General features: G+C 46.5%; 1 protein-coding gene across 1 annotated transcript in view; it reads left to right on the top strand.

Annotated features, from left to right (window-relative positions):
- The window catches only part of wwox (WW domain containing oxidoreductase), a 253753-nt gene that overhangs the window by 76268 nt on the left and 152110 nt on the right, over window positions 1–25375 (top strand). The window contains exons 6-8 of the mRNA XM_031802167.1: window positions 2830–2918; window positions 10714–10899; window positions 16683–16947. Coding sequence (XP_031658027.1) covers window positions 2830–2918; window positions 10714–10899; window positions 16683–16947 — 540 coding nt within the window. The remainder of the gene's footprint in view (window positions 1–2829; window positions 2919–10713; window positions 10900–16682; window positions 16948–25375) is intronic.

Raw genomic sequence — 25375 nt, 5'->3', positions numbered from 1 at the left:
TTTCTCTCTCTCTCTCTCTCTCTCTCTCTCTCTATTTCTCTCTCTCTCTCTCTCTCTACTCTCTCTCTATTCTCCTCTCTCTACTCTATTCTCTCTCTCTCTCTCTCTCTCTCTCTCTCACTCTATTTCTAGGTGGGAGGAAACCTTTAGAGGAACCAGACTCTAGTGAGGGAGGCATAGACCGTGTGTGTGTCACATTTATAGGGTCATTAAATGAGCTGATTATATCCTCTCTAACCTGTGTGTAGATGATATTCTATAATGTCCATAATCACCTCCTTAACGTTGTATAGCCCTGCAATGCTATATTATAGCATCAGGAAAACCATTCTGGGTCAGATCCGCTGTGGTTTGAGTAAAGACAAAATAACTCAATATACTTTAAAATGACTGAAACCAAATGGAAACAGTGAAGTAATGATAAAGAACCTACATTCATACAGTCTCATGACTGTCCAGCCCATGAAGAATAGAGGACAATTTTAGCAAATTTTGACACCAATAAAATAGAACACATTTTCAGTGCGGTCCTCCGGACCTCTTTGAAGACCTAATGCAGCCCCCAGGGCAAAATGAGTTTCACACCCCTGGAGTAGATCATTCTACGCTGGTATGGTTTTACCCTTGAGTCACATCATTGAGCAGTGTGTGTGTGTGTGTGTGTGCGTGTGTGTGTGTGTGTGTGTGTGTGTGTGAGAGAGAATGTATTAATACTCATAGGGGCAGTAAATGCGAATGTAAAATGCCTGAAAAGTGTACCTCAAACATGAAGGAGCTGTTAACCCTTGGTGTGCTTGTCTTGGCTGGTGGGTGTCTTTCCATGTGTGTCCTTGCTGTGGGTGTCATATATAGTCACTCTCTACAGAGACAGATGCAGGAACGAACCTCATTCCCTTATGACATTCCTGGGTTAGAGATGAGATGTGGGTCAGGCTGTCAGGGAGTCGGAATTCGGAAACCAATGCGTGGAACACTCTTCCTGGGGTAATGTGAGCTGACAGTGTTCTCTAGGGACAGCGGGGAAAGTGTGCATCAGGAAAAGCTGATATTCCCAATCCCAGACAATGTTGGATCACGGGAGTGATGTCTCTCTCTCTCAGGTGTGAGGATGAGTCTGACGGACCACTTACACACACACACACTGTCTGTCTGTCTGTCTGTCTGTCTGTCTGTCTGTCTGTCTGTCTGTCTGTCTGTCTGTCTGTCTGTCTGTCTGTCTGTCTGTCTGTCTGTCTGTCTGTCTGTCTATCTCTCTGTCTGTGCTGTGCTGTGCTGTGCTGTGCTGTGCTGTGCTGTGCTGTGTTGAAGTCTGGGTTCTATACCTGGTCATGGTAATACATCTCTGACAGGATCAGCTGGGTGTGTAGACTGATCCAGTGTGATAGAGTAGATAATGAATAGTCTGTAGACTGATCCAGTGTTATAGAGTAGATAATGAATAGTCTGTAGACTGATCCAGTGTTGTAGAGTAGATAATGAATAGTCTGTAGACTGATCCAGTGTGATAGAGTAGATAATGAATAGTCTGTATTTGGTGTGTAGACTGATCCAGTGTGATAGAGTAGATAATGAATAGTCTGTATTTGGTTTGTAGACTGATCCAGTGTGATAGAGTAGATCATGAATAGTCTGTAGACTGATCCAGTGTGATAGAGTAGATCATGAATAGTCTGTAGACCGATCCAGTGTGATAGAGTAGATAATGAATAGTCTGTAGACTGATCCAGTGTTATAGAGTAGATAATGAATAGTCTGTAGACTGATCCAGTGTGATAGAGTAGATAATGAATAGTCTGTATTTGGTGTGTAGACTGATCCAGTGTGATAGAGTAGATAATGAATAGTCTGTATTTGGTTTGTAGACTGATCCAGTGTGATAGAGTAGATCATGAATAGTCTGTAGACTGATCCAGTGTGATAGAGTAGATCATGAATAGTCTGTAGACTGATCCAGTGTGATAGAGTAGATAATGAATAGTCTGTAGACTGATCCAGTGTGATAGAGTAGATAATGAATAGTCTGTAGACTGATCCAGTGTGATAGAGTAGATAATGAATAGTCTGTAGACTGATCCAGTGTGATAGAGTAGATAATGAATAGTCTGTATTCGGTGTGTAAATGCAGATACACATTTAGCTGTACAGTCATCTATCTTTCACCACTCCTCTCCCTGTCCACCGGCATATGGTGTGTGATGAGCTACACATGGACAGACAACCATGCATATTTACACAGAACCATGCATATTTACACAGACCATGAGCATTTACACAGAACCATAAATATTTACACAAGAAACATGAGCATTTACACAGAACCATAAACATTTACACAGAACCATGAGCATTTACACAGAACCATGAGCATTACACAGAACCATGAGCATTTACACAGAACCATGAGCATTTACACAGAACCATGAGCATTTACACAGAACCAAAAACATTTACACAGAACCATGAGCATTTACACAGAACCATGAGCATTTACACAGAACCATAAACATTTACACAGAACCATAAACATTTACACAGAACCATAAACATTTACACAGAACCATGAGCATTTACACAGAACCATGAGCATTTACACAGAACCATAAACATTTACACAGAACCAAAAACATTTACACAGAACCATGAGCATTTACACAGAACCATGAGCATTTACACAGAACCATAAACATTTACACAGAACCATGAGCATTTACACAGAACCAAAAACATTTACACAGAACCATAAACATTTACACAGAACCAAAAACATTTACACAGAACCACAGAGCATTTGATGATAAAGGTATTGTGTGTTGTCTGTTCTCTCTGCAGCACAAGGCCAGGTTGGAGGCCATGATGTTGGACCTGGCCTCTCTCCGCAGTGTCAGAGAGTTCGCTGACTCCTTCAAGACCAAGAAACTGTAAGTAATCTGTTATGTCTGTTTATTCCTATGAGCTATTACTGTAACAATAAGAACTGCCCCAGGGTTCCACAAAAACACTCTCTGTAGTCGATGTGTGTAAGACCTTTAAACAGGTTAACATTCACAAGGCAACAGGGTCAGATGGATTACCAGGACACATACCCAGAACATACGCTGACCAGCTGGCAAGTGTCTTCACTGACATTTTCTATTTCTCTCTGACCCAGTATGTAAAACCTACATGGCTCACATCAACACCATCATCCAAGACAGAATGGACCACACTCCAATTCGCATACCGCCCAAACAGATCCACAGATGATGCAGTCCATTTTGCACTCCACACTGCCCCTTTCACACCTGGACAAAGGAACACCTATGTGAAAAAATCTCCTCTCCCTTATCCTCTTCTTCCTCCTCTCCCTCATCCTCTTCTTCCTCCTCTCCCTCATCATTTTCTTCCTCCTCTCCCTCTCCCTCATGTTCCTCTCCCTCCACTCTCCTCTCCCTCCACTCTCCTCTCGCCCTCCTCTCTCCTCTTGCTCCACTCCTCCCTTCACTCTCCTCTCGCTTCACTCTCCTCTCGCTCCACTCTCCTCTTGCTCCCACTCCTCCCTCCACTCTCCTCTCGCTCCACTCTCCTCTCGTTTCCACTCTTCTCGCCCTCCTCTCTCCTCTTGCTCCACTCCTCCTTCACTCTCCTCTCGCTCCACTCTCCTCTCTCTCCACTCCTCCCTCCACTCTCCTCTCGCTCACACTCTCCTCTCCCTCCACTCTCCTCTTGCTCCACTTCCTCCCTCCACTCTCCTCTCGCTCAACTCTCCTCTCGCTCAACTCTCCTCTCCCTCCACTCTCCTCTTGCTCCACTCCTCCCTCCACTCTCCTCTCCCTTCACTCGCCTCTCCCTCACTCTCCTCTCTCCTCTCGTCTCGCTCCACTCCTCCCTCCATTCTCCTCCTCGCTCCACTCCTCCCTCCCACTCTCCTCTCGCTCCACTCCTCCTCCACTCTCCTCTCCCTTCACTCTCCTCTCCCTCCACTCTCCTCTCGCTCCACTCCTCCCTCCACTTGCCTCTCCCTCCACTCTCCTGTCGCTCCACTCTCCTCTCGCTCCACTCCTCCCTCCACTCTCCTCTCGCTCCCACTCTCCTCTTCCCTCCACTCTCCTCTTGCTCCACTCCTCCCTCCACTCTCCTCTAGCTCCCCTTTCTCCTCTCGCTCCACTCTTCTCGCCCTCCTCTCTCCTCTTGCTCCACTCCTCCCTCCACTCTCCTCTCGCTTCACTCTCCCTCCTCGCTCCACTCCTCCCTCCACTCTCCCTCTCGCTCCACTCTCCTCTCCCTCCACTCTCCTCTTGCTCCACTCCTCCCTCCACTCTCCTCTCGCTCCACTCTCCTCTCGCCTCCACTCTTCTCGCCCTCCTCCTCCTACTCTCTTGCTCCACTCCTCCCTCCACTCTCCTCTCGCTTCACTCTCCTCTCGCTCACTCCTCCCCTCCACTCTCCTCTCGCTCCACTCTCCTCTCGCTCCACTCTCCTCCCGCTTCACTCTCCTCTCTCTCCACTCCTCCCTCCACTCTCCTCTCGCTCCACTCTCCTCTCCCTCCACTCTCCTCTTGCTCCCACTCCTCCCTCCACTCTCCTCTCGCTCCACTCTCCTCTCCTCTCACCCCACTCCCCTCTCGATCCACTCTCCTCTCCCTACACTCTCCTCTCGCTTAACTCTCCTCTCGCTCAACTCTCCTCTCACTCCACTCTCCTCTTGCTCCACTCCTCCTCCACTCTCCTCTCCCTTCACTCGCCTCTCCCTCCACTCTCCTCTCCCTCTCGTCTCGCTCCACTCCTCCCTCCCATTCTCCTCTCACTCCACTCCTCCCTCCACTCTCATCTCGCTCCACTCCTCCCTCCACTCTCTCCTCTCCCTCCACTCTCCTCTCGCTCCACTCCTCCCTCCACTTGCCTCTCCCTCCACTCTCCTGTCGCTCCACTCTCCTCTCGCTCCACTCCTCCCTCCACTCTCCTCTCGCTCCACTCTCCTCTCCCTCCACTCTCCTCTTGCTCCACTCCTCCCTCCACTCTCCTCTCGCTCCACTCTCCTCCCGCTCCCACTCTTCTCGCTCTCCACTTGCTCCACTCCTCCCTCCACTCTCCTCTCGCTCCATTTTCTCTCGCTTCACTCTCCTCTCGCTCCACTCCTCACTTCACTCTCCTCTCGCTTCACTCTCCTCTCGCTCCACTCCTCCCCTCCACTCTCCTCTTGCTCCACTCTCCTCTCGCTCCACTCTCCTCTCGCTTCACTCTCCTCTCTCTCCACTCCTCCCTCCACTCTCCTCTCCCTCCACTCTCCTCTCCCTACACTCTCCTCTTGCTCCACTCCTCCCTCCACTCTCCTCTCGCTCCACTCTCCTCTCGCTCCACTCTCCTTTCACTCCACTCCCCTCTCGATCCACTCTCCTCTCCCTCCACTCTCCTCTCGCCTCCCACTCCTCCCTCCACTCTCCTCTCGCTCCACTCTCCTCTCGCTCCACTCTCCTCTCACTTCACTCTCCTCTCGCTCCACTCCTCCCTTCACTCTCCTCTCGCTCCACTCCTCCCTGCACTCTCCTCTCGCTCCACTCTCCTCTCGCTCCACTCTCCTCTCACTTCACTCTCCTCTCGCTCCACTCCTCCCTTCACTCTCCTCTCGCTTCACTCTCCTCTCGCTCCACTCCTCCCTCCACTCTCCTCTCGCTCCACTCTCCTCTCACTCCCACTCCCCTCTCGATCCACTCTCCTCTCCCTACACTCTCCTCTCGCTCCACTCCTCCCTCCACTCTCCTCTCGCTCCACTCTCCTCTCACTTCACTCTCCTCTCGCCTCCACTCCTCCCTTCACTCTCCTCTCGCTTCCCTCTCCTCTCGCTCCACTCCTCCCTCCACTCTCCTCTCGCCTCCACTCTCCTCTCACTCCACTCCCCTCTCGATCCACTCTCCTCTCCCTACACTCTCCTCTCGCTCCACTCCTCCCTCCACTCTCCTCTCGCTTCACTCTCCTCTCGCTCAACTCTCCTCTCGCTCAACTCTCCTCTCGCTCCACTCTCCTCTCCCTCCACTCTCCTTCTTGCTCCACTCCTCCCTCCACTCTCCTCTCCCTTCACTCGCCTCTCCCTCCACTCTCCTCTCCCTCTCGTCTCGCTCCACTCCTACCTCCATTCTCCTCTCGCTCCACTCTCCTCTCGCTCCACTCCTCCCTCCACTCTCCTCTCCCTTCACTCTCCTCTCCCTCCACTCTCCTCTCGCTCCACTCCTCCCTCCACTTGCCTCTCCCTCCACTCGCCTCTCCCTCCACTCTCCTCTCGCTCTCCTCTCACTCCACTCCTCCCTCCACTCTCCTCTCGCTCCACTCTCCACTCCTCCCTCCACTCCACTCTCCTCTCACTCCACTCTCCTCTCGCTCCACTCTCCATTCCTCCCTCCACTCCACTCTCCTCTCACTCCACTCTCCTCTCACTCCACTCTCCATTCCTCCCTTCACTCTCCTCTCCCTCCCCTCTCCTCTCCTCTCGCTCCACTCTACTCTCCCTCCACTCTTCGCTCCTCTCCCTCCACTTCTCGCTCCACTCTCCATTCCTCCCTTCACTCTCCTCTCCCTCCCCTCTCCTCTCCCCTCGATCCACTCTACTCTCCCTCCACTCTTCGCTCCTCTCCCTCCACTTCTCGCTCCACATCTCTATTCCTCCAATCATCTCTAACTCCTCTTCCTCTAAACAAGTGAAATATCACATTTACATGAGTATTCAGACCCTTTACTCAGTACTTTGTTGAAGCACCTTTGACAACAATTACACCCGTGAGTCTTCTTGGGTATGAAGCTACAAGTTTGGCACACCTGTATTTGAGGACATTCTCCCATTCTTCTCTGTAGATCCTCTCCAACTCTGTCAGGTTGGATGGGGAGTGTTGCTGCACAGCTATTTTCAGGTCTCTCCAGAGATGTTCGATCAGGTTTAAGTCCGGGCTCTGGCTGGGCTACTCAAGGACATTCAGAGACTTGTCTCAAAGCCACTCCTGTGTTGTCTTGGCTGTGAGCTTAGGGTCTTGTCTTGTAGGAAGGTGAAACTTTGTCCCAGTCTGAGGTCCTGAGCACTGTGGAGCAGGTTTTCATCAAGGATCTCTCCGTACTTCATCTTTGCCTTGATCCTGACTAGTCTCCCAGTCCCTGCCGATGAAAAACATAACACAGCATGATGCTGCCACCACTGTGCTTCACCGTAGGGATGATGCCATGTTTCCTCCAGACGTGATGCTTGACATTCAAGTCAAAAAGTTGAATCTTGGTTTCATCAGACCAGAGAATTGTGTTTCTCATGGTCTGAGAGTCCTTTAGGTTCCTTTTGGCCAACTCCAAGTGGGCTGTCATGTGTCTTTTACTGAGGAGTGGCTTCCGTCTGGCCACTCTACTATAAAGTCCTAATTGGTGGAGTGCTGCAGAAATGGTTGTCCTCCTGAAGGTTCTCCCATCTCTACAGAGGAACTCTGGAGCTCTGTCAGAGTGATTCATCGGGTTCATAGTCTCCTTCCTGACCGAGGCCCTTCTCCGATTGCTCAGTTTATCCTGGCGACCAGCTCTAGGAAGAGTAGGTGGTTCCAAACGTCTTCCATTTTAGAATGATGGAGGCCACCGTGTTCTTGGAGACCTTCAATGCTGCAGACATCTTTTGGTACCCTTCCCCAGATCTGTACCTCAACACAATCCTGTCTCGGAGCTCTAAAGACAATTCCTTCAACCTCATGACTTGATTTTTGCTCTGACATGCACTGTCAACTGTGGGACCTTATATAGACAGGTGTGTACCTTTCCAAATCATGTCCAATCAACTTAAAGAAATACAGTCGGTGGCCACTATGGGTTCTAAAGGGATTCATATTAAGTATCAAAACTAAATGTAATCACTAAAATATACTTGTGGGGGCATCCCAGGGGAAGTTAAAGCAGAGTTGAGGGGAGAGGAGAGTCTGTGAGCTGTGAATGGCATGGGGCAGTTGTCTGATACTGCCAGAACTATATTAGAGAACGCTTGTCTTCAGACACACAAAACACACACATTTCTACCCTGTGTGTGTGTTTGTTCCAGCTCCCGTCCCTGTATGGCCAATAAAGTCCTGTGTTAATGATCATTGGACAGAGCCCAGCCGCACACAGAGCCAATCACCTCCTCCAGGCAGGTTATCATTGATGTCAGAGATCATGCCAAATGGGGCTAGTTACACTAAATATACAATATACTCATCTATCCCTGTTTGGTACTTAACACCCCCGCTTGACCAGCGCTAAGATAACAGTTCGACAGGGCCAGCAGCAGTAGGCCCATTAAACACCTTCATTAGACCGGTGGTTATGAAGATGAGACCCTGCGCTAGGAACTGATGTCTGCTCTTCTGAGGAGGAGGAGGAGGAGGAGGAGGAGGGGTTATGAGCTCTGAGAGATACACATTAAGGACAAGTGCTCTCGCCTAACTTGTGGTCTGATTTTAACTGGTGGTCCCTCTTTAACTGACCTGTAAAATCACCAACAGTTTTTTTTTTTTACAATTTGGATCTATGAAAGTTTGTTTATCTAACTGAAAGAGGTCTTACATACAGATGTCGTATCTTAATTTGACCAGTTTCTCACAGCAGGAAAATAATCCTGCAGCAACAGGAAATGTGAATTATTTTTATGTGGATTATAATTAATGGACATTTTTCGTTAGGGCAAATCAAGTCTGACATTAAAACATACAACAAAAACATGTAGAAATGACAAACTTTAGAATTCTTTTTAAACCTAAACCTGTATTCTAAATGCTCTGTTACTTCATGTCAGTCAATTATCTTATTTGAGCTGTTCTTGCCATAATATGGACTTGGACTTTTACCATATAGGGCTCTCTTCTGTATACCACCCTACCTTGTCACAACACAACTGACTGGCTCAAACACATTAAGAAGGAAAGAAATTCCACAAATTTACTTTTAACAAGACACGACGGTTAATTGAAATGCATTCCAGGTGACTACCTCATGCAGCTGGTTGAGAGAATGCCAAGAGTGTGCAAAGCTGTCATCAAGGCAAAGGGTGGCTACTTTGAAGAATCTCAAATATAAAATATATTTTGATTTGTTGAGCTCTTTTTTAGTTACTACATGATTCCATATGTGTTATTTAATAGTTTGGATGTCTTCACTATTATTCTACAATGTAGAAAATAGTAAAAATAAAGAAACTCCTTTGAATGAGTAGGCGTGTCCAAACACTGCTTTCTTACTACCCACCAACATGTTCTCTAGCTCTATTAAGAGCTGTGTGAGCTGTGTGAGCTGTGTGTGAGCTGTGTGAGCTGTGTGAGCTGTGTGTGCTCTGTGTGCTCTGTGAGCTGTGTGTGCTCTGTGAGCTGTGTGTGCTGTGTGTGCTGTGTGAGCTGTGTGTGCTCTGTGAGCTGTGCGTGCTGTGTGTGCTGTGTGAGCTGTGTGTGCTGTGTGAGCTGTGTGTGCTGTGTGTGATGTGTGTGCTGTGTGAGCTGTGTGAGCTGTGTGTGCTGTGTGAGCTGTGTGTGCTCTGTGAGCTGTGTGTGCTGTGTGTGCTCTGTGAGCTGTGTGTGCTGGGTGAGCTGTGTGTGCTGGGTGAGCTGTGTGAGCTGTGTGTGCTGTGTGTTAGGAGGCCAGAAGGTGAATGTACACTCCTGTCCTCTCTAACAGTGTTATAGGGAAGAATCATTAGAGCCATGCATAACAATTCACACATTCAATTTCTAGCATCCAGTTTTTAATGAATCCAGCAGGCAGTCTTAAACACAGGGTACACACACTGCCCTGGGCCTCGTAATTCATTCTAATGGAAGAAATCAAAAATTGGTGGGCGTGTTTGGATTGTTGGCCAGTGTTACTGTGGTTTCGAGCTCGCTGGAGGGAAGCCGCCTACAAGGATCTCTCACAGCCCGACATGGCCAGAGTACCGAAGCAAAACTGTAGGAGCAGTCAACAGTGCTTCAAGACCGGAACCCTGGCCCCTTGGTGTGGAGTCTGTTTGTGAATAGAGCCCCAGAACCAGCTGGCTGATAGAACTTCTGTAGGTTAATCTCTTTGTTGGTGAGGCTCTGTGGTGGAATGTGTGGTCATCACTTCCTTTTATTTGGTTGTAGAATCGAACAGCTCTTTTCTGGATGTTAATAACCTTTCAGGGCTAGGCATCCCGCTAGGAGGACAACTTCTGGTGAAACCATAACTAGCGGGTGTAGTCTTAATTCTGCTCTGCATGCATTGTTTGGGGTTTTGCGTTTTACACAAAGTACAACGCAAAACCTCACAGCCATAGAGGGCAATGGGTTCTATAACTGATTGAAGTATTTTTTGCCAAATTCCCCCCCCCCCCCCCCCCCCCCCCCCCCCCCCCTCTCTCTCTCTCTCTCTCTCTCTCTCTCTCTCTCTCTCTCTCTCTCTCTCTCAGGTTGATATGATGACTATTCAAGGTGTTGGTTGTTTCTGTTGGCTAGTGTCCAACTGTATTCAGTATCTCTCAGTCAGACCATGGGGGAGTAAGAGAGGAAGCCCGCTATACAGTATACATACAGTATATCATATCACTAATACCCTGTCTCTAGCAGCTGCACACAGGAATAGCACACCTCTCTCTTTCCCTCCTGCCTTCCCCTCTCAGTTCCTTTCCTTCTCCCTAGATCTCTGGTTACAGAGTGGAGAGGAGGTCACAGTGCCTATACCTTGTAATACTGGCGCTCAGTGTCTCATTGCCTGTATGTCCCTCTCCTTTCCCCTTAGGCCGCTCCACATCCTGATATGTAACGCAGCTGTGTGTACCCAGCCTTGGCGTCTGACGGAGGACGGCCTGGAGTCCACCTTCCAGATCTGCCACCTAGGTCACTTCCTGTTGGTGCAGTGTCTACAGGAAGTGCTGCGATGCTCCGCCCCCGCCCGTGTGGTGGTGGTGTCCTCTGAGTCACACAGGTCTGTATTCACTGACTAAACAAATATTATTTATAACCAGTACCTAACCCCCTAAAGCATAAGCCCTACCCTCACACTTACACTATATGTAAATCAATACTGAACTGAACCTAGAGAGGATCCAGGCTCCGAGAGTTGGCCAGGCCTTTTCTGGCTGAGATTATAAGAGTACATGACCATTAAGGCCAGATCGTTCTTCACGATGTTCAAATGTTCATAGATGACCAGCAGGGTCAAATAATAATCACAGTTGTTGTAGAGGGTGCAACAGGTCAGCACCTCAGGAGTAAATGTCACTTGTATTTTCATAGCTGAGTATTCAGAGGTCGAGACAGCAGGTGCACTAGAGAAGGAGAGAGAAGGAGAGAGAAGGAGAGAGAAGGAGAGAGAGGGGTCGAAAACAGCAGGTCCAGGGCAAGGTACTGGTGAACAGGTCATGGTTCCACAGCCACAGGCAAAACAGCAGAAACTTGATCAGCAGCACGACCACGGGGACGGCCAGGGGTCATCAGGCCAGGTAGTCCTGAGGTATGGTCCTAGGGCTCAGAGAGAGAGACAGAGAGAGACAGAGAGAGAGGAAAAAAAGAAGGAACAGCATGTCAGAAATCAGCTCAATGTAATTGAAGAATCCATAGACTATTTCTTGGAAAATTGTAAAACACTGTCATGTCTTTGGCTATGCCGGATTAAGTGATATGACATGCTATTCTATTCAGCAATACAAAATTGAGTTGAATTATTTCTTTACTAAATACCTAACTAATCACACAGAATTACATATACACAGAATGAATAATTGCTTGATTACAAATGATGTCATAAAGGAAAACGTCCCTATCGGACGGAACAGATATGACAGCTTGTTACTCAAAGAAAAGGGGGTTGGGTTTGAGTGAAAGAGCGGGAAGACTGAGAATCAAAGGGAGAAGCTCTGCTATCGTAAATACAGTATCTTATGCATTCTAAATTACCGCCCATTTGGAAAAGGAAAATGCAATAAATATTTTCTCTGAGCTGCGCTTCGGGAGGTTGGTCGTAGATGCTGGTCATGTTGGCCAACAGAGATCTTCCTGTCCTCGGAAGAATGTCACTGGTGGTGAACGGGATACGTTGCAGTGTTGTCGCTGTGTGGTAGACGAGACACATCATCCGTCCTTTCCTAGCCCACGTTTACGACGGCCACTGCTAACTCAACGGCTAGGAGGTATCACTTCTGTAGTGAATAAGAGTTCAAAGTTCATACCATTCGCAACCCAAGCTCACACTGAGGTTGGCTTCGTTCTGTAGTTATTATCTGAATCCTTCTGACATCGGACCGTCATCCTAATTTACCCGGAACAGAAGGTTACATTTTCGTCAAGGGCTTATATAGTGGCGGGCCACTGATTGAGCAGAGCTCTTATCTTATGAAAACCCAATTCTCTCATTTGGAAGCTAAAATTACATTTCATCTTTTCACAAATAGTTTCATTTAAATTGCATTTAAATTGCACAACAATTCCATGTGAATCTGATAACTATAATGTGTAGACTTTCCCAGATATAGTTTATGTCGTTCTTTCATCAGTCATAATGTCTCAGATGACAACCGAACTGACGTCATATTCATTAAGTACCCATGCATATTTTCAATTGGTTCTATTATCGAAATATGGTCCCCCCCCCCCCCCCCCCCCACTTGTTTGATGTTCCCAGACTCTCTATGTTTAACAAAGGCCATTCAAGAGTCCCTCAGTAGAGTCAGAGAGAGAGAGAGAAGGGAGAAAGGTATTTATGGGGGGAGGTAATAAACCTTACCCACAGGCCAACGTCATGATAAAACTATATACATATACATGATCAAATCTCAAAATCATCTATTAATGACTACCAGAACCCACTGGATTCTCCAATTACATTCTCCAATTACAAAATACAAACCCTCCAACTCAAAAAGGCCTGTGGTGTTGATGGTATCCTGATTGAAATGATAAAATATACAGACCACAAATTCCAATTGGCTATACTTAAACTCTTTAACATCATCCTTAGCTCTGGCATCTTCCCCAATATTTGGAACCAAGGACTGATCACCCCAATCCATTCACACACATTTCTTTCCACAGGGCCGTGGAGTGAGACAGGGATGCAGCTTAAGCCACCCTATTCAACATACATATAAAAGAATTGGCGAGGGCACTAGAACAGTCTGCAGCACCCGGCCTCACCCTACTACAATCTGAAGTCAAATGTCTACTGTTTGCTGATGATCTGGTGCTTCTGTCCCCAACAAAGGAGCAGCAGCATCTACATCTTCTGTACAGATTCTGTCAGACAGGGTCCTGCCATTAAATCTCAGTGAGCATAGCCTTGCCATTGAGAAAGGCTGCCTTAGGCAGACCTGGCTCTCAAGAGAAGACAGACTATGTGCACACTGCCCACAAATTGAGGTGGAAGCTGAGCTGCACTTCCTGCCCTCCTGCCAAATGTATGGCCATAATATTAGAGACACATATTTCCCTCAGATTACACAGACCCTCAAATAATTTGAAAACAAACTCCCATATCTATTGGGTGAAACCACAGTGTGCCATCACAGTGTGACTTGTTGCCACAAGAAAAGGGCAACCAGTGAAGAACAAACATCATTGTAAATACACCCATATTTATGTTTATTTATTTTCTCACTGGGATACTTCAACTTGGGTGGGAGGGAGGGTGCGAGGGAGGGAAGGAGTACTCCTACAGTATGTTGCCCCGTGTGTATCAGAGGCAGTCCGTTTGCATGGGACACATTGATCCTGGCTACAGTCAGCCAATCACAATGCCCCTGGCAGAGTTATTCTAGCTGACCAATTAGTCAACTACAGTTATGAGACTCATATTCACAAGTTGTCAGCTCCCGTACACTGACAGGGAGAGTGAAGTGTGATTTGAAAGAAAGTGAAATGACAACATATGATTGATACAGGACCTGTTTAATAAGTTATACCGAGAGCAGGCCCTTTCCTCTTGCCAAGATTCTCTTCTTTCCATCCCTCCAATTTCCCCTCTCCTCTTTTCGCTTCCTTTCTACATATTTCCCCATATCTTTGTCTCTCCCCACCCATCCCCTGCTTTATTCCTCCATCCTATTCTCCCCCCAGTCTCACCCTCCTCTCCCATCCCCTGCTTTATTCCTCCATCCTATTCTCCCCCCAGTCTCACCCTCCTCTCCCATCCCCTCCAGTATTCCTCCATCCTATCCTCCCCCCAGTCTCACCCTCCTCTCCCATCCCCTCCAGTATTCCTCCATCCTATCCTCCCCCCAGTCTCACCCTCCTCTCCCATCCCCTCCAGTATTCCTCCATCCTATCCTCCCCCCAGTCTCACCCTCCTCTCCCATCCCCTCCAGTATTCCTCCATCCTATCTCACCCTCCTCTCCCATCCCCTCCAGTATTCCTCCATCCTATTCTCCCCCCAGTCTCACCCTCCTCTCCCATCCCCTCCAGTATTCCTCTATCCTATCCTCCCCCCAGTCTCACCCTCCTCTCCCATCCCCTCCAGTATTCCTCCATCCTATTCTCCCCCCAGTCTCACCCTCCTCTCCCATCCCCTCCAGTATTCCTCCATCCTATTCTCCCCCCAGTCTCACCCTCCTCTCCCATCCCCTCCAGTATTCCTCCATCCTATTCTCCCCCCAGTCTCACCCTCCTCTCCCATCCCCTCCAGTATTCCTCCATCCTATCCTCCCCCCAGTCTCTCCATCCCCTCCAGTATTCCTCCATCCTATCCTCCCCCCAGTCTCTCCCTCCTCTCCATCCCCTCCAGTATTCCTCAATCCTATCCTCCCCCAGTCTCTCCATCCCCTCCAGTATTCCTCCATCCTATCCTCCCCCCAGTCTCTCCCTCCTCTCCCATCCCCTCCAGTATTCCTCCATCCTATCCTCCCCCCAGTCTCTCCATCCCCTCCAGTATTCCTCCATCCTATCCTCCCCCCAGTCTCTCCCTCCTCTCCCATCCCCTCCAGTATTCCTCCATCCTATCCTCCCCCCAGTCTCTCCATCCCCTCCAGTATTCCTCCATCCTATTCTCCCCCCAGTCTCACCCTCCTCTCCCATCCCCTCCAGTATTCCTCCATCCTATTCTCCCCCCAGTCTCTCCCTCTTCTCCCATCCCCTCCAGTATTCCTCCATCCTATTCTCCCCCCAGTCTCTCCCATCCCTAATCAATGGTGCCTAACCCCTTCAAAGAGGGCTTAGCCAGAAAAGAGAGTCAGTTACAGACTAGTCCAGAATAGAAGAGGGGATAGAGACCATATCTGATATTACATCTGCCATTCTGCCCGCTCCATTCCACACCTATATTGCATCCGTTGAAGTTACTCACTTTTCTGTTTGTGTGTTATTTCCCGTGACTTCCTGGTTATTTCACTTAGCCTCTCCCTAAACAGGCTTTCAGTCTGACCCCTGACCTGGTAGTAGATTATACTCCCTAAGCCCCCTGTTGTAATGTAAAGTTGTGACCTACAGAGTATAGCAGACAAGGTGGGTGAGATGGAGGTATGAAGGGATGGAGAGAGAGGAAGAGGGATGAGGGAAAAGGCAGAAAACCTTATCACCCCCCAACACCAGGGTCTGCAGTGTAATTGACACAATACTAATAAGTGCATTAGGCCTTCTCAAAGATCAGGAGAGAAACTATTGTATTAAATCTCTCTGTTACACTGTATTTTAAACCCCCTATTACACTCTCTGTGAAAGGGTTATGGCTAGATGGCTGAAATGGTGTCAATAAACTATCTATATGTGCTCTTTATGTCTAAGTAAAAGCCAGGAATGTTTCTATTTGTGCTGTTTTCTGAACTAAAAAGACAGACATTTTACAGTGTTGACAATGTGGTGTAGGTCACTATGAAATCAGTGTAACCTTATTTAAATCTTGACAGGCGCAAGTTAAAAGAGAGCATATTGTATTATTAAATGTCAAGAAACTTGCTTTGAGAGAAAAATGTGTATCGCCAAGTGATTTATTAACCCTACCAAGCGCTAAAGCAGTTGTGAAGTTTCTTCACATGAAATATAAAGCCTGCAGATGTTGTAATTTAGCCAAGCAAGGATGTAGCGGAGAGGGAGCGGTAAGCAAACGCCAGGCAGGCAGCTTGGAAAATCACAACAAGGAAATCAGGTGACATGTTGATTGGTGGGTTTCTAATGACGGGATTAAGATGTAGATGCACACAACCACAAACAGACAGAAACACACACACATTTTGAGGGAGGAGGAGGGAGTGTGTTTGACTGTGGTGTGTCTCTGTGTTATTGTGACTGCATAATAACCTAGCGAGCGGTGTAATGTTCAAGAGCCTTGTCAAACATCTGGGCTTTAACTGCTCTGTCGCAGGCAATTAAAAAACATCCTGTCACGCATTAGATTTGTATTCAGCCAGGACCACACTTCTGCTGCTATAGTAACTACAGCCCCGATGCACACAGTTACTTTTCTACTTCTATTTTAAATGTGTATAGTCTATGGAAGGACTCTACAACCCTGTGCCTGAAGAGTTTCACTCCAGTGGTAACTGACCTGATTCACCTTATCATCCAGCTAATTATTAGAATCAGGTGTGCTAGATTAGGGTTGGAGTGAAAACCTACAGGACGGTAGGTCTCCAGGAACAGGGTTGGAGAGCACTGGTCTATGGAATTTAATTCAAGTGTACTTTCATTGAAGTTAACCTTAAAGTACTCGGTCCTTGACTTGTTCCTGTACAATGAAAACTTTACTAGGTACATAAAGTTAATCTTAGTTCCTCTCTCCCCAGGTTTACAGACCTGCTGGACCAGTGTGGTAAGGTGGACCTGGCTGTGCTGTCTCCTCCTCAGAAGGACTACTGGTCCATGCTGGCCTACAACCGGGCCAAGCTGTGCAACCTCCTGTTCTCTAACGAGCTCCACCGACGCCTCTCGCTCCACGGGGTCACCTGCAATGCAGTGCACCCTGGGAACATGATGTACACGGCCATCCATCGTAGCTGGTGGCTGATGACCCTGTTCTTCACCCTGGCTCGCCCCTTCACCAAGTCTATGGTAAGGAGACAGACCGTTTACACTTCTGATGCTAAGGGATCACCATATTGCATGGCTGTGTGGGAGATATGACACTTTGAGCTGTTTGTGTTATTTAATAGATGGTTATTGAATGAGTTGTTTGTTATTTAATAGATGGTTATTGAATGAGTTGTTTGTTATTTAATAGATGGTTATTGAATGAGCTGTTTGTTATTTAATAGATGGTTATTGAATGAGTTGTTTGTTATTTAATAGATGGTTATTGAATGAGTTGTTTGTTATTTAATAGATGGTTATTGAATGAGTTGTTTGTTATTTAATAGATGGTTATTGAATGAGTTGTTTGTGTTATTTAATAGATGGTTATTGAATGAGTTGTTTGTGTTATTTAATAGATGGTTATTGAATGAGTTGTTTGTGTTATTTAATAGATGGCTACTTGGTTATTGAATGTTATTTGCTGTAAGCCTACTTGAACAGACTGGTTGTTTTAGAGAGTGTGGAAAGAGTAGATGCTACTCTTCATGGTCCTCATACTTTATTCTGTAGTCTCAACTGTCCTTCGTTAGTCCAAACATTAGTCTTGGCATCTATCTGCGAGAGGAGAAGAGAGGGAAGGATGGGGGAAAGGAAAAGGAAGGAGCGGATCTCTAGAGCAGTCAGGGTTCAGTGAGAGAGTGTGACTTTCACAGAGATGGAGAAAGATTCACTGGCTTGTTTTTCCTCTTTTCCTCCTCGTCCTGTCTTTGTTAGTTTAGTTCTAAGAGTGTGTCCACTCTTCTCCTCGTGAGGGTAGATAAACCCGTACTGCTCTGAGACTATAGTGTTACGGTATAGTATAGGGTAAATAAACCCGTACTGCTCTGAGACTATAGTGTTACGGTATAGTATAGGGTAGATAAACCCGTACTGCTCTGAGACTATAGTGTTACGGTATAGTATAGGGTAGATAAACCCGTACTGCTCTGAGACTATAGTGTTACGGTATAGTATAGGGTAGATAAACCCGTACTGCTCTGAGACTATAGTGTTACGGTATAGTATAGGGTAGATAAACCCGTACTGCTCTGAGACTATAGTGTTACGGTATAGTATAGGGTAGATAAACCCGTACTGCTCTGAGACTATAGTGTTACGGTATAGTATAGGGTAGATAAACCCGTACTGCTCTGAGACTATAGTGTTACGGTATAGTATAGGGTAGATAAACCCGTACTGCTCTGAGACTATAGTGTTACGGTATAGTATAGGGTAGATAAACCCGTACTGCTCTGAGACTATAGTGTTACGGTATAGTATAGGGTAGATAAACCCGTACTGCTCTGAGACTATAGTGTTACGGTATAGTATAGGGTAGATAAACCCGTCCTGCTCTGAGACTATAGTGTTACGGTATAGTATAGGGTAGAAAAGTATAGGGTAGTATATCTACGACTCTCTGTACTAAACTGCTCACATATGGCTTTTCAATCATAGATGTTTTATCCATGAAATATCATATATTCTATGTTATATTAGCAGATTTGACACACACTCTTCTCTATGTCCCCTCTCTCTATACACTTCTCATAGTATCTCCATACGTTATTTTACAACTCAGTCTCAATGTATGCCTTTCTTTGTGCTATATTGATATTTGCACACAGGAGATTGTTAAGGGAACAATGTATGTACTTATAACATACTTATGTGTTATTACTGAAATGTTACAACATATACATTGTCATTACCATAGTGTGTTGTTTCTGTAATAGTCACACGCTGATGATGTGAATTATAAAGCTCCCACTGTGATTTATCCTCTACTAATCTATAGACCTACCACACACAGGCTCCTAGTCTACAAGGCTTCTCTACTAATCTATAGACCTACCACACACAGGCTCCTAGTCTACAAGGCTTCTCTACTAATCTATAGACCTACCACACACAGGCTCCTAGTCTACAAGGCTTCTCTACTAATCTATAGACCTAACACACACAGGCTCCTAGTCTACAAGGCTTCTCTACTAATCTATAGACCCACCACACACAGGCTCCTAGTCTACAAGGCTTCTCTACTAATCTATAGACCTAACACACACAGGCTCCTAGTCTACAAGGCTTATCTACTAATCTATAGACCTAACACACACAGGCTCCTAGTCTACAAGGCTTCTCTACTAATCTATAGACCTAACACACACAGGCTCCTAGTCTACAAGGCTTATCTACTAATCTATAGACCTAACACACACAGGCTCCTAGTCTACAAGGATTCTCTACTAATCTATAGACCTAACACACACAGGCTCCTAGTCTACAAGGCTTCTCTACTAATCTATAGACCTAACACACACAGGCTCCTAGTCTACAAGGCTTCTCTACTAATCTATAGACCTAACACACACAGGCTCCTAGTCTACAAGGCTTCTCTACTAATCTATAGACCTACCACACACAGGCTCCTAGTCTACAAGTCTTATCTACTAATCTATAGACCTAACACACACAGGCTCCTAGTCTACAAGGCTTCTCTACTAATCTATAGACCTAACACACACAGGCTCCTAGTCTACAAGGCGTCTCTACTAATCTATATACCAAACAGACACAGGCTCCTGGTCTACAAGGCTTCTCTACTAGTCCTGCCACTACCCTGGAGGCCATATGCTACTGTGATGTATGCTTTAGTTAGACTATTACATCAGTGCATTAGCCCCTTTGTCATCCTTTATCTATCTAGTGTTTTCACTGCAGGCAGGATGGGATGTGGAGAGAAGAGGTATTTTAGTGAAGTGTGGTTGTGATGAATGATGTTGGACGGACAAAGGGAGTCAGGCAGACGTGTGTCTCTGCTGACTGTTCTCTCTCCGCAGAGATGCTTCTCAGCAGGTTTCACTACACACCATTCTGTTTCCCCTACTCCACTATTATCTGATTGGTGCAGCTACTAGCTGCTGCTAGTCTTCCTGGGATCCAAACACATTAAGTAACTTATGTTAAACATAAAACAAAAGATAAGACATAGAACACTGTCACACCACCACACACCGACAACACAAAATGTATGATATCGCTATACAACAATATTACAGTGCATGTGTGTGTAGAGGGTGTGTGCTAGCACCCCTGTGCATATGCGTGTGTCTGTACCTGTGTGTGTGTCTCTTCAGTGTCCCCTCTGTTCCATAAGGTGTATTTTTCCCTTTTTTTACATCTAATTTTACTACTTGCATCAGTTACCTGATGTGGAATAGAGTTCCATGTAGTCATGGCTCTATGTAGTACTGTGCACCTCACATAGTCTGTTCTGGACTTGGGGGTTGTGAAGAGACCTCTGGTGGCATGTCTTATGGGGTATGCATGGGTGTCCGAGCTGTGTGTTAGTAGTTTAAACAGACACCTCGGTGCATTCAGCATGTCAACACGTCTTATAAAAACAAGTAGTGATGAAGTCAATCTCTCCTCCACTTTGAGCCATGAGAGATTTACATGCATATTATTAATGTTAGCTCTCCGTGCACATTTAAGGGCCAGCTGTGCTGCCCTGTTCTGAGCCAATTGCAATTATCCTAAGTCCCTCTTTGTGGCACCTGACCACACGACTGAACCATAGTCGAGGTGCGACCAAACTAGGGCCTGTAGGACCTGCCTTGTTGATAGTGTTGTCGAGAAATGGGAGCAGCGCTTTATTAAGGACAGGCTTCTCCCCTTCTTAGCTGTCAACATGTTTTGACCGTGACAGTTTACAATCCAGGGTCAGTCCAAACAGTTTAGTCTCCTCAACTTGCTCAATTTACACATTATTCTTTACAAGAATTAGTTGAGGTTTAGGGTTTAGTGAATAATTTGTCCCAAATACAATGCTTTTAGTTGTTTAAATATTTAGGGCTAATGTAAGGTCCTGGGTGTCGTGAGGGTGAAATCAGGCGCAGGAAAGCAGAGAGTTCAATAAAGTGCTACTTTAATGCACACGGTGAACCACGGCCACCCCACTTTCGGGTGCTCAAACCAAATGCCCCAAACACAGGGAACGAAAACAGTCTAGCACTAAATACACAAACAAGTAATCTATAGCAAACGCCAGGGTTACAATAATCAATCCCGCACAAAGAAACAGGCGGGCCGGCTGACTAGTAAAGCCTCGCTAATTACAACCAACTCAAAAGAGGTGTAATCTATAAACACATAAGGAGGGGGAGAAAATAATCAGTGGCAGCTAGTAGGCCGGTGAAAACGACCACCGAGCGCCACCCGAACAGGAAGGGGAGCCACCTTCGGTCGAAGTCGTGACAGCTAACTTATTCCTTGCCACCCATTCTGAAACTAACTGCAGCTCTTTGTTGAGTTTACTCAAAGCCAATGGCATGTTGTTAGTAAAGATTGAAAAAAGCAAGGTGCCTAAACAGCTGCCCTGGGGAATTCCTGATACGACCTGGATTATGTTGGAGAGGCTTCCATTAAAGAACACCCTCTTGTGTTCTGTTAGACAGGTAACTCTTTATCCACATTATAGCAGGGGGTGTAAAGCCATAACACATACGTTTTTCCAGCAGCAGACTATGATCGATAATGTCAAAAGCCACACTGAATTCTAACAAAGCAACCCCTTATTCCCTTTGCACAGATAGTAACATGCTCTGAGATCTACTTACTTTCAGCGGAACTAAACTGAGTTCCTATGGTGTTTTCCAAGAAAGGTGCTTGTTTAAAATAGTATGAGACCAAAAAGAGATGTGTATGGAATACATCATGTTTTAGGGCTATTATGGTAGTGTGTGGAGTAGGGGAGGGGGGCTTCTAACTGTTTTGGACTTCTGAGCACCCAGTTGCAATTAGCAGCCTAGTTTTTCCTCCAGATCAGGGCGGGGGGTTTTCATACATGTGGTTAATTAACTAACGGTGGTGTAGATGTTTGTAAATATTAAAGGACAAAGGTAGCTAGTGCTGTTATTAAATACTGGTGTGCTGACACAGGATTTAGCTTAACGTCCTGTGTCTGATAAAGAGCACACACACACACACACACGAGCACCACACACCTTTAAACCGAGCATTTGCTGTTATTTAAATCTACGGTTGATAAGGCATCTGAATGTGTATCCTCTTTAACACCCCAGACCCCCTCTTACCCCCACATTAAGGCTTAATAAAACAGTGATATTATTTCAGTTATTGTGAGCGGGGATATGAAGATGCTATCGTTTTAATTGCTAGCCTTCGCTTATGGGATCCGTGGAGATTGTTCCGGAATGCAAACATAAGCAGAATGTCGACTCCCCAAAGAATGATCCAAATGTCCCAGTGTGTGTCTGTTGTGCAAATTACTCAAGCCTGTACACACACACACGCTCGCACACACACACAAAGTACGGACAATCACGGAAACATCTTGGATCATTAGATCCTCTCACAGAATGTTGTACTGTATAAAGCCTAGTTCAGTGCTCTATATGCACTGTTATTTAATGTAGACACTCATATTAATGAAGAAATTCTGTGATCTTTTTCATTAAAAATAAAATATTATTAATGGTGTATTTCAGTGGCTTCTATATGTAGAGCAGTCATCTGAGGAGAATATAAAACATTATTGTTAATATCATAGTAGGGATTTGCAGCCCCCCCCCCCTCACTGTGATCAGAGTGGAGAGAGGCATCTATAAAGAGCCATGACGTTTTAATCAGCCAGACGATCACTCACTAACATCATGTTCCACTCCCTATGCCTTCATCTGCTTATCAGAGATCGTGCGGCCACGCCTGGCCCACTGTTTCCCGCTTATAGATAATCCAAGGCCTTTACAGGGAGAGTTTCACTCTGTTCTTAAATGTGGTTATACCAACTCAATACTCTAGCCAGCAGCGTGTGTGCATGTGGGTGAGTGTGAGTGTGTGTAAGAGGCCAAACACAGCTCTTATCTCTAGCACTTTGATGTGAGGAAAACGGAATGTGGAAATATAGATCATTCTGGGTGAACGAACGCCTGTCTACTGTCTAGCTCTACAGTTCAAATCAAATTGTATTTGTCACATGCACCGAATACAACAGGTTTAGACCTTACCGTGAAATGCTTACTTACAAGCCCTTAACCAACAATGCAGTTTTAAGACAATACCTAAAAAAAAGAAAGAGATAAGAATAACAAATGATTAAAGATCAGCAGTAAATAACAATAGTGGGGTTATATACAGGGGGTACCGGTACAGAGTCAATGTGCGGGGGCACCGGTGTCGAGGTAATTGAGGTAATTATGTACATGTAGGTAGAGTTATTAAAGTGGCTATGCATAGAAAATAACAGATAGTAGCAGCGTAGAGGGGGGGTGGGGGGCAATTTTTTGGGGGCCTTCCTCTGACACCGCCTGGTATAGAGGTCCTGGATGGCAGGAAGCTTGGCCCCGGTGATGTGCTGGGCCGTACAAACTACCCTCTGTAGTGCCTTCCGGATGGAGGCTGAGCTGTTGCCATACCAGGCAGGGATGCAACCCGTCAGGATGCTCTCAATGGTGCAGCTGTAAAACCTTTTGAGGATCTGAGGACCCATGCCAAATCAAGTCTCTTGAGGGGGAATAGGCTTTGTTGTGCCTTCTTCATGACTGTCTTGGTGTGATTGGACCATGTTAGTTGGTTGGTGATATGGACACCAAGGAACTTGAAGCTCTCAACCTGCTCCACTACAGCCCCGTCGATGAAAATGGGGGCGTGCTCGGTCCTCCTTTTCCTGTAGTCCACAATCATCTCCTTTATCTTGATCATGTTGAGGGAGAGGTTGTTGTCCTGGCACCACACGGTCAGGTCTCTGACCTCCTCCATATAGGCTGTCTCATCGTTTTCTGTGATCAGGCCTACCACTGTTGTGTCATCGGCAAACTTAATGAAGGTGTTGGAGTTGTGCCTGGCAGGGCAGTCATGAGTGAACAGGGAGTGCAGCAGGGGACTGAGCACTCACCCCTGAGGGGCCCCTGTGTTGAGGATCAGTGTGGCAGATGTGTTGCTACCTACCCTTACCACCTGGGGTTGGCCCGTCAGGAAGTCCAGGATCCAGTTTCAGAGGAAGGTGTTTAGTCCCAGGGTCCTTAGCTTAGTGATGAGCTTTGAGGGCACTATGGTGTTGAACGCTGAGCTGTAGTTAATGAATATCATTCTCACATAGGCGTTCCTTTTGTCCAGGTGGGAAAGGGCAGTGTGGAGTGCAATAGACATTGCTTCATCATGGATCTGTTGGTACGGTATGCAAATTGGAGTGTGTCTAAGGTTTCTGGGATAATGGTGTTGACGTGAGCCATGACCAGCCTTTCAAAGCACTTCATGGCTACAGACGTGAGCGCTACGGGTCAGTAGTCATTTAGGGCATAGGGACTATGGTGGTCTGCTTGAAACATGTTGGTATTTTACAGGCTCAGACAGGGAGAGGTTAAAAATGTCAGTGAAGACACTTGCCAGTTGGTCAGCGCACGCTCGGAGTACACATCCTGGTAATCCGTCTGGCCCTGCGGCCTAGTGAATGTTGACATGTTTAAAGGTCTTACTCACATCGGCTGCGGAGAGAGTAATCACACAGTCGTCCGGAACAGCTGATGCTCTCATACATGTTTCAGTGTTACTTGCCTCGAAGCGAGCATAGAAGTGATTTAGCTCATCTGATTGGCTTGTGTCACTGGGCGGCTTTCACCAGTGCTTCCCTTTTTAGTCTGCAATAGTTTGCAAGCCCTGCCACATCAGACAAGCGTCAGAGCCAGTGTAGTACGATTTGATCTTAGTCCTGTATTGAAGCTTTGTCTGTTTGATGGTTCGTCGGAGAACATAGCGGGATTTCTTATAAGCTTCCTGGTTAGAGTCCCACTCATTGAACGCGGCAGCTCTACCCATTAGCTCAGTGTGAATGTTGTCTGTAATCCATGGCTTCTGGTCAGGTCTGTATGTACAGTTTAGGCCATATTGTGGTTGTGTGTTTGTGTACTTAACTTTTCAGTCTTGAGTCAGTCTTGTCAATCAGCAGTGTTGACATGTTTCTGTGACTGCCGTCTTCTCTACTCCTTCAGGAGCTCCTTAATATGCTTAGGGTAGAAGTTGCCCTTTTTCACCGATCTAGAATCAGCTTGCCCTAATCAGATTGTTAACTCAACTTTTAGGGAGGAATCACAAGACTGACCTTAGACCAGTGTCTAGGGGCAACTTCACTCCACTTTAATGGTCGAAGAAGAGGTGGGTTGTGGTTAAAGACTCTGAGCGGTCTCTCTGGTCCAATCAGACATGTCCATCCCTTGGGGGGCGGTACCTTCAGTGCTCACTCCCATGCTCCTTAGCGTTTAAGAATCCTAATAATTACCCAGCATTCAGCCTGGGGTGCCAGCCCACCTTTTTACATATGCAGGGCTGAACTTCTGACCAGCACTCAGACAGACAGACCGACAGACAGTAATATACTATACAGTTCAGCTGGGTTTCTCTGAGTGAAGAC

The sequence above is a fragment of the Oncorhynchus kisutch genome, linkage group LG22 (assembly GCF_002021735.2).
Source record: "Oncorhynchus kisutch isolate 150728-3 linkage group LG22, Okis_V2, whole genome shotgun sequence".
NCBI lineage: Eukaryota > Metazoa > Chordata > Actinopteri > Salmoniformes > Salmonidae > Oncorhynchus > Oncorhynchus kisutch.
Note: the sequence above shows the minus strand (reverse complement) of the source record. Positions and strands in the feature narration are given on the sequence as shown.